Here is a 10,000-nt window from a genome sequence, read left to right as displayed (position 1 = left end):
CACAGCTCTTTCTCTACCCATGAAGCAGCCATTGCTCTTTTTAAAAGCGAGACTAAAATTACTACCACCCCCCCCCTACCCCCCACCCCCCACCCCACACACACGGCTAACCACCTTTAAAATACATTTTTAAATTCCATTCACAAGCATTATGAAGGCATTGTGAAGACTGCCAAACCGTCTCTTGTTTGTGTTGGATACGGGACATTCCCGATCAAGAGAATGCTTCCGGAACGCTGCCCCACGCCTTATCGCGTGACATCACAGAGCAATTATGACATCATAATCCATCATAATCTCTGGGGATAGTGTGTGACGGGAGTGGCCACCCCATTCACCCAAAAGCCCCCAGGGGATTTGTATCTAATCCGGACTGTGGGGGTGGCTACCTGTAGCCGACAGGACTTCCCTATAAGGTGGCGCACAACTGATTAATATTTCTTATATTAATCTCAATGATCATAACTAAATAATTTAAGGCAGACTGCAGATATGAGACTCCATTACAAATAAAGTCGCCCAACTCAAGAACTGCGAGCAGAAGGAAGAATGGAGCGGGGGATCGGATCGGAGGAAGAGAGAGAGAGCAAACGAGTAAGGCGCGACCTGTTCTGTGAGGTCGATCCCCTCGCGACGCTTTTCACAGCCCGGGCAAACACGCGTCAGCCTGGAGGAGGAAGCGACACCGAAGTTTGTTTTTATTATCTGCGAGCGCGTCGAACCCTGGGGGCAGTGTTGAAATGTAAGCACCGGACACGCCCAAAAAGTCAACAGCCCCATTTCAGGGAACGTTTGTGTAAAGAAAGTCCACCCTGCTGCTTTTCTTGGGTTTCACTTTCTCACAGAAGAACCCCACCTGTGAGGACCGAGCTCTCACAGAAGAACCCCACCTGTGAGGACCTGAGCTCTCACAGAAGAACCCCACCTGTGAGGACCTGAGCTCTCACAGAAGAACCCCACCTGTGAGGACCTGAGCTCTCACAGAAGAACCCCACCTGTGAGGACCTGAGCTCTCACAGAAGAACCCCACCTGTGAGGACCTGAGCTCTCACAGAAGAACCCCACCTGTGAGGACCGAGCTCCGTGTGGGAGCTTCACACTGGAAGTACACGCTTCAAGTTCACAGCTATTTACAGGAGCTGGAGGAAGCGTCCTCAACTGACCTCACCTGGAGAAAAGCCTATTAGCGACAGCGCCTCTCCCCCTTAGCTGCGCAGCTCTCGCACACCGCCCCCCCCCGCTCCCCCACCCGCCCCCGCCCCCTCCCCCCCTGGCACACAGCCGTTTTACAGGGAGGGGCTTTGTTTGCCGTGCCACCGGTGGGTCGGGTATTGAGAAAGACCGAGCTGAGGAGAGCAGAGAGCACACCTGCAAATCTCACCTTGTGGGCGTGGGACGTTTCCAAGGAAACGAGTGCGAAGGCCCGGGGCCCCCGGGGGGGCCTGACAGAACGCAGGTAGCAGGGAGGCCCCGACGGGACGGAACCGGGGAGCAAGAGAACGGAACCGACGTCCGAAGAAGAGACCACAGCAGAACAGAACAGAACGCGCCGAACGGAACGCCAGAGAACAGAAAAGAACAATGGAGCGGAACAGAGAAAGAACACAAGAGATCAGAACAGAAGAGAAAAGAACAGAATGTGAGAAGAGGGGTTGCTGAGTGGCCTGCCTTATTAAGGCGCTGTCCTGTTGCATGGACAGGCCACGTGGTCCGGGATCTGATCCGGACCATGTCAGTGCTAAGTGTGCAGGAGAGAGCAGGAGAGAGCAGGAGAGAGCAGGAGGGAGCAGGAGAGAGCAGGAGAGAACAGGAGGGAGCAGGAGAGAGCAGGAGGAAGAAGGAGGGAGCAGGAGAGAGCAGGCGAGAGCAGGCGAGAGCAGGAGAGAGCAGGAGGGAGCAGGAGGGAGCAGGAGAGAGCAGGAGGGAGCAGAAAGAGCAGAGAGAGCAGCAGAGAGCTCAGCCAACACCCACCCAACGCCTGCCCAACACTCAGCCAACACCCACCCAACGCTCACACAACGCTCGTGTCTTCCTTATGCAGTTCTCCCACGCGCGTTGCAAGACAGCGTTTTACGAGCACCGGGAATGCGCAACACTTTTATGATCCGAAAACAAAGGTCAAAGTTCACCAAATTCCTTCAGTAGTAAATTCTTCCTCAGCGTCTGAATGAGTGAATATCTGAATGGGGATAAAACACCCTGGAGCGTACAGATACTGGCTCAGACCCCTCATACGTCTCAGTTTTTACCTTCTAGTTTTTCTGTGTTGAACATAGCCTGTTAAATCAGAGGACGCGCCATTCCCACTATATGCAATTTGACCTCATTTGTACGGCTGCAGATCTTCATAAATCCTCAAGTCATTCGACAGGCAAATTAATTTACAGCAGCGTTCGTCTGCAAATAATGAAATAAAAATAAAAAATTAAAGGAAGTAACTCCACGCTCCACGGTTTGTGACATCATGTGACATCATACATGATGTCATCTCTAAATACGACGTAATGTGCAGGTTTGCCATCGCAGGAATGTAAACAGTGGGTTGGCCGACTCATTTCCCTGCTCCCTTCATCATTTCACACAGTGTGTTTCACTGGAAACATTTCAGATGAACGTTTAGCATGAGCTGCTAGCCGGCTACACATCTTGCATTCCGGCTGTAACCGAAGCCCCTCCCACACACGTCTGTGATTCGTCAGAAGTAGCAACTGACCACTGGTTGACCAGCGAATCAGATCCCCTGATGTTGGGCGGGAGGGAGTGTGAGCCCGACCCGGTTCATAGGCCGTCGAATGTGCACTCGTTTTCCCGAATGTCTACACCTCCTACGCTCCCATTGCCTGGACATGGAGGAGGTGAGTGGCAGGTGCATGTGGGGCTGCATTACACAGGAACACTGTGACATCACAACTGCCCCCATAGGAAGGCCACAGTGACATCACAGCCACCAAATAAGACATCCGCTGTGACATCACAGCTGGCACCATAAGAAGTCCACAGTAACATCACAGCCACCAAATAAGGCATCTGCTTCTACCTCTCCGCCTACACACTCACACACATACACAAACACACACACACACACACACACACTGAAATTACCAGTTTATCAAGCCTGTCATTGCCTGCAAAATACACAAAGTTACAATTTTGGTAGATATTGCAGGGTTACAGAAATGCCTCTCTGCATGGCCAAAATAGTTACAACGCTCTTGGACGGAATCATGTCTCTCCCATTGAAAAATGGTAACAGTCCATCATTTGATATGTCCCACCTGAAGGGTCTGGTTAGTTGGGCTGGGACACATGAAACCTCTGGACCTGGCCGGGTGCAGCCCACAGAGAGCTGTGGAAACCACTGCCTCATGTGATCGAGAAACAAAAGCACAGAAACCGTGAGGACGGCCATGGTGAACTGCACAGCGCTAGGACCCAGAGGATACAGAGGCGTCGGGGGGGGCATCATGTGACATCACATCTAACCCCCCCTCCCCCCCCACTGCCAACCTCACTCATTCACCCGCAACTGTCCACAACCCAGCAGAGGTGGAAAATCCAGGTTCAGAAAGTAAAAGTCCTCCCCAGTGTTTTGTTCCAACCACCTGGATTGGCTAATTAGCACAGTTCCTCAGCCAAGAGGTGGAACTAGTTAGTAGAGTCAGCTGGCCGAGTTCATGGGTGGAAGAAATACAGGGCAGGACTTTTACTTTCTGACCCCTGGACTTTCCACCCCTGAAACCCAGTACAGGACAGGCAGAACAGGTAAGAGGTGCGCTGTAACAATGAGGAAACCGGGTCTGCAACTCGAAGAGGGCTACGGGTTCTAATCTCAGGCGGGGCACTGCGGTTGTGCCCCGGGGCTGAGCACGCGACTTTCCCCGCGTGTCCTCCCGCATAAAACGACTGAACAAAATAATACATTAAAAAAAAGAATTAAGAAAAGCGAGGTGTATAAAGCGCGCTGTGGGCGAGGGCATCAGCCAAACGACACTGAGGAATAACCCTAAAAGTGACACAACCAGTTCTGCCGCCCCCCCCCCGCCTCTTCCCTCTTTCCACGGGACATTGAGTTTCCCGTCACTCACCCCAGAGGCACACCCACCCCTCCCTCTGACTCGACCCCCCCCTCCCCCCCCCCCCCCCCGTCCTCTCCCACAGGCCTACCGCTGATGAAATCGGTCTACTGGCGGATCCCCAAAAAAGAAGTGGGCTCACGCTGGCTGTGGGTTTCAGTGGTGTGGTAGCAGACATGTTTAGTAGCATGCCTGAAGTGGAGTAATACTGTCCTCACCATCACCCCCCACCCCCCCTGCCCCCCCCCACAGTGAAACTGTGCATCATCCTCTACCAGTTGCAGGGAAGAGGACTTCCTGCTTGTGTGTGTATGCGCATGTGTGCGTGCGTGTGTGTGTGTGTGTGTGCGTGTGTGTGTGTGCGCGTGTGTATGCGCATGCGCATGTGTGCGTCTGTGGCGTAGGTCATGGGACGGAACATCACCCCTTATCACATGACCACTTCCCAGAAACCCTCAGTGCTGTTCTGCCCCTGACCACAGCTGCTCCGCCCGGCAGCCAACTTCCCTTTTACTAAAAAGGGCATAAACCCCCCCCCAGCCGCCCCCCCCTCGCCACACACACACACACACACACACACACAGACACACACACACACACACACACACACACACACGACATGGTATAGTGAACGTATAGATTTACTTATGCAAACATCTCCGCGCAGCTTATATTTCTGTGAGAATGACAGCGGGGAGAAAGCGTTATCTCTACCAGAAAACCAGTCACCTCTCAGCTGAGAGGAGCCTGTGGGTTCACAGCTTACAACGGGCTGCCTCACTCGCTACAGAACTGCCACGACACATTACACCTCACAGTGCGACACAAAGCATGCGCAAAATGAACACACAACAAAAGCAACAAGCGCATCCGCACACACACACACACAGCGACAACAAAACACACGCACAACTACAATCACACACACACACACACGCAATCACACGCACACAAGCACACACACATGCACACACACACACACACACGCAATCACACGCACACACAAACACACACACAGAAAGAATGCCTACAGCAGACACAAAGATCCCTCAGTGTAAACGACCATTTCAGGACGAAGCGAGATCAGCGCGCTGCTTAACGACAGGTAGACAAAAGTGTGACATCACAGGCCAGCGGCGCAGCCCACTGCTTTAACTGCAGTCCTGCAAAATGACCAGAAAATTATTTTTAAATCTCCCCCAAGCTGAACGAAGAGAAAACGGCACTTACAGGACACTTTGATTACATCCTGTCTGGAGACGGAGAACCATATTTGTGTGTGTGTGTGTGTGTGTGTGTGTCTGCGTGTTTGCGGGGGGGGGGGGGGGGCGGCATGTTCAAAAATTCCACACACACCCGTCTCCACCTGGCCCCACCTGCTCTCCCGTCCCACCATTTCAGGGAAATTCTCTTTCAAGGAAACTCTCTTTCAGTGAAACTTTTTTTATGCAGCAAAACATGTCCCATTCTTACGTCTGCACTGATGAAGCTAAAGTGGAGAACCTCAAGTTGTCACAGCACCACGTGAGCTCCTGCTTTTGTCTCATTATTCAACCCACCTGAACTGCCATCTCAGAACGGCTGACAAATGCTTGGACGCAAACTTATTCTGAAAATTTATCTCCACTCCACTTGAAACCGGCTCCAGAAAGCATGACTGTAAAACTCTGAAAGCTTCACTTGATTTATATTTCAGTGCAGAGCAGATGGCTCTAATTCAGAGCGACTTCCTAACCGATCATTTACGGATTTTTGTTCGATCCCTGCGAGATAGAGGTGGTTCTTGTGCAGCAGGTGCACTGTTCAAAAGCCACCTGCACACCAGATAAACACTGCTGCACTGCCATCATGATGGTTCAGCTTCTGTGGGACTGGTTAGCTGGGGAGAATTATGTATCTCACTCACATAAAAATGTATCTCCATGTGTCCTTTTTGGTTTTTTAAGGGATTAGCCATTTACTCTGATGGACACCCACAGAAACCGCTTGGGAGAGGCAGCCAAAGCTCACGGGTGAAACGATGATGACATCACAGCCCGGACTGGAACTAGCAACCCCCTGGTTTTTAGCACCGCCCAACTCATGGTAACCACGGTGAAAACCCCACCTGACGTGCGTGAGAGTCGTAAGCATTAGGAGAGACTGTGAATCACACACACACACACACACACACACACTCCCTCTCTCATACAACACACACACACACACACACACACACACACACTCCCTCTCTCATACAACACACACACACACACACACTCCCTCTCTCATACAACACACACACACACACACTCCCTCTCTCATACAACACACACACACACACACTCCCTCTCTCATACAACACACACACACACACACACCCCCTCTCTCATACAACATTAACACACACATCCACACAACACACACACACACAACAATAAACACACATACACATACACACATACAACAATACATGCACACGCATACACACAAACACACACACTCCCTCTCTCATACAAAATTAACACATAAACACTCACTACAGTATACACACACCCACACAACACACACACACACAACAATAAACACACATACACATACACACATACAACAATACATGCACACGCATACACACAAACACACACACTCCCTCTCTCATACAAAATTAACACATAAACACTCACTACAGTATACACACACCCACACAACACACACACACACAACAATAAACACACATACACATACAACAATACATGCACACACACACACACACACACACACTCACTCACTCTCTCATACAACACACACACACACAAACACACACAAACACTCACTACAGTATACACACACAGACATACACACACACACTCACTACAATATACACACAGACACACACACACTCAATCACTATAATATACACACACACACACGCACATACACAAATATACACAGACACACACACACTCACTCACTCACTCACTATAATATACACACACATGCTCACACACACGAGGGGCTAGGTCCCCATAAGTCTCCATCATGTACACACACACACAACTAAATACACAGGAAGACTCGTGCCCACACACACACACACACACACACACACACACACATAGGCAAGTGTACACGGGTATGTGCACACACATCCAGAAGTGAGCCAACAAGTTTCACAAGCGAAGGCAAGCACACGTGCAAGTACACGCACGCGCTCACACACACACACACACACACGAACACACACACACCTCAGGAAGATAATTAAATTCCATCGTTAAACAAAAAGAAATCCCTCACTCCCTCCATGCCCTCATCGTCCAGAACGAGTTCGGCAAGAAACCGGTCGGTCTGAAGCCTGCGTGCGCATGAGATTCTAACCACAGCCACACAATGTACAGCAATACCCTCCTCTATCTGCCGTACACACACACACACACACACACACACACAGGCATACACACACACACACACACACACACACACAGACACAGACAGGCATAAACACACACACACACACACACACACACATACACATCACACCACACACCACTCACAACACACACACACACAGGCAGCAAACACACACGCGCTCACACACACACAGACAGGCAAAACACACACAACCACACCCAGCAGATATCACACACACAACTCACACTGCAAACACCACTCACACGACAGGAAACACCACAGCATACTCACACGACACACACCACTTCATGCACCAACTAACATCCGTGAGAGCAGGGGAAGCGTTAGACCCCGCACGCCAAGACAGAAAATGGAAAACCGTAAAGACAGACCCCCCCCCCCCCCCCCCCCCCCGACTGGAAGGGCGCTCCGTGTCCCATTTCTACCTCATCTCTCCAAAACTTAACAGCAGCGAAGACCGTTTGCTAACCCCCAAACCCCCCCCCCCACCAAGGAGTTTAAAACAAGACAGGCAAAATTAAATAAAGTTAGTAATTCAGTATTTTTATCCGGTGCCTGTTCCACGACAAGGGGGGGGGGGGGGCGGAGAGGGGGGTAAATGCGGAATCTCACCTCGGCTGAATTGGCCATGTCTAGTGCATCTGTAAGTGGGTCAAACAGAGAGTCGGGCTTGTCCTCCTGTCCCTCCACTGCTGCTCCCACTGAGCCTGTCCTCAGGTCACCTCCTGCTGCTGCTCGCGCTGCTGCTGCTGCTCCTCCCTCCTTCCTCCTCCTCCTCCTCCCCCTCCTCTGGGATCCCACCGCCTCCTCACTGACGTGCTCGACTCCTGTCACACAAGGAAGTGGGCTTGAGTGAGAGGGGAGGAGAGTGCGGGTTCGTTCGTTCTTCCTGGCATTCGCGGTAGCGGCTACTCTCTCTCTCTCTCTCTCTCTCTCTCTCGCTCTCAGTCTTGCTCACCCCCCCCCCCCCCCTCCCCGAAGCCCCGCGGCTGTGAGTCCCCCCCCCGTACCCTGGGGAAGATCTTCAGGGAGACAGGCCACTTCTGAACAGCCCCCAGTCATACAGGCAAGAGCCAGCCTGATCCTTCACAAGCAGATAACCACAAACCCCCCCCCCCCCCCCACCTCACCTCCCTCCGCACCCGCCTGCTCTATTTTCAGCTCACTGCCACAGCTTCCCCTCCTCGGATTGGCCAGAAGGGCTGTCACTCAACACACCTCCCCCGTCGGATTGGCTGAGGGCCGTTCCCTTTTCCCTCGTGTGGCCCGAGGGCGGTGCGTTCTGGGAAGTGGAGTTCCCCGCCTCAGCACCACCTGCTGGGAAGTCCCCGGCGCTGAACTACAAGTCCCAGGGTTCCCCGCTCTCGGTCGACGCCGCCTCCTGCTACCTTATGCCACCTCCAAGGCTGTTTCAACGTAAGCAGTCAGGGGTAGAATTATACGCTACGGAGTACCGCCAGCCCGATTCCAGGAACAGAGAGCACTCCCATCTGAACAGCGCCCACCGTCCAAACGCAAAACAAACACTCAAGACCCCCCCACGCCCCCCAGGACCGAAACGGATTCACTCCAGGAAGCGCACAGACCGCCCCCCCCCCTCCTCCCCCCAGAGACAGTCCTCCTGCGCTCACCTCACTTCCAGATCCTTGACCTGAACTGACCTTTCCCGTCTCCGAGAGATAAAAAAAAATAAAAATTCAGCGACTGCATCAAACATCGAGCGAATTAAGAGGGGCTTACGCCGCCAGGCGGGAGTAACGGCGCTCCTGCGTCTGGCGGGTCCGCTCGGGAGCCGCTCCGGAAAAGGCAGGAGGCTCCGACGGGAATGTTTTAATTCCCAAAACGCGCACGGCAGCCCTCGAAGCCTGTTGCTCACCTTTATTCTTCATCACTGAAGTTCTAAAATTATGTGTTTTTTTTTTTTTGCTTCGTTTATTTCGGTCACGTTTCATTCCCTCTTCAGACCCTCTCACCTGCAAAGCTAAAGACTAAAGGCGAGTTTAAACAAACTTACGGCTTCTGCAAAGTTTCAATTAAAATAAAAAAATAAAAAAATAAAAAAACAGGCGAAAGAGATGACATCCTAACAGTGTTTTTAAACGGACACTAAGGTCCGATCTCTTTCACCCCTCTCACGCCCCCCCCTCCCCCCCCATCTTCCCCCAGTCCCTCCTGTGTACACCCCCCACGCTGGTGGTTCATTTGGGGGTTGGGGGTTGGGGGGGGGGGGTAGCGGACACCACCCAAACTCACCTGTGATCACAGCAGGGCTCGATTGCCCCTCTCCTCTCCCTTGTTTTCTCTCTCTCTCTCTCTCTCTCTCTCTCTCTCAGCCCCACAGGCTCCAGCCCAGCAGCAGCAGCGGCAGACCAACTCGACTCCCTTCCTGGTTTGCGTCGGGCCACGGTGGCCCCTCCCACTCTCTCCCTCCCTCCCTCCCTCTCTCCCTCGCTCGGCACCACTCTTAAAGGAACAGCGCCACCCCCGCAGTCTGCCCCGGCTGCCCCCGCCATGCC

At 52.4% G+C, this 10,000-nt stretch overlaps 1 protein-coding gene across 3 annotated transcripts in view; it reads right to left on the bottom strand.

Moving 5' to 3' along the window:
- The window catches only part of LOC135251269 (zinc finger and BTB domain-containing protein 7A-like), a 20,952-nt gene extending 11,070 nt beyond the window's left edge, over nt 1–9,882 (bottom strand). For 2 of the 3 annotated variants that reach the window (XM_064328549.1, XM_064328551.1), the window contains exons 1-2: nt 9,738–9,882; nt 8,097–8,311 (exon numbers count right to left, since the gene is read on the bottom strand). In XM_064328549.1, coding sequence (XP_064184619.1) covers nt 8,097–8,114 — 18 coding nt within the window. In that variant the 5' untranslated portion in view covers nt 8,115–8,311; nt 9,738–9,882. Of the gene's footprint in view, nt 1–8,096; nt 8,425–9,737 lie in introns of those variants that run through there. The other variant, XM_064328550.1, reaches the window with a different exon arrangement.
- Nucleotides 9,883–10,000: the final 118 nt, after the last annotated feature.

The sequence above is a fragment of the Anguilla rostrata genome, chromosome 3, assembly GCF_018555375.3.
Source record: "Anguilla rostrata isolate EN2019 chromosome 3, ASM1855537v3, whole genome shotgun sequence".
NCBI lineage: Eukaryota > Metazoa > Chordata > Actinopteri > Anguilliformes > Anguillidae > Anguilla > Anguilla rostrata.
The sequence above is the reverse complement of the archived record's forward strand: the minus strand, read 5'-3'. Positions and strand labels throughout refer to the sequence as shown.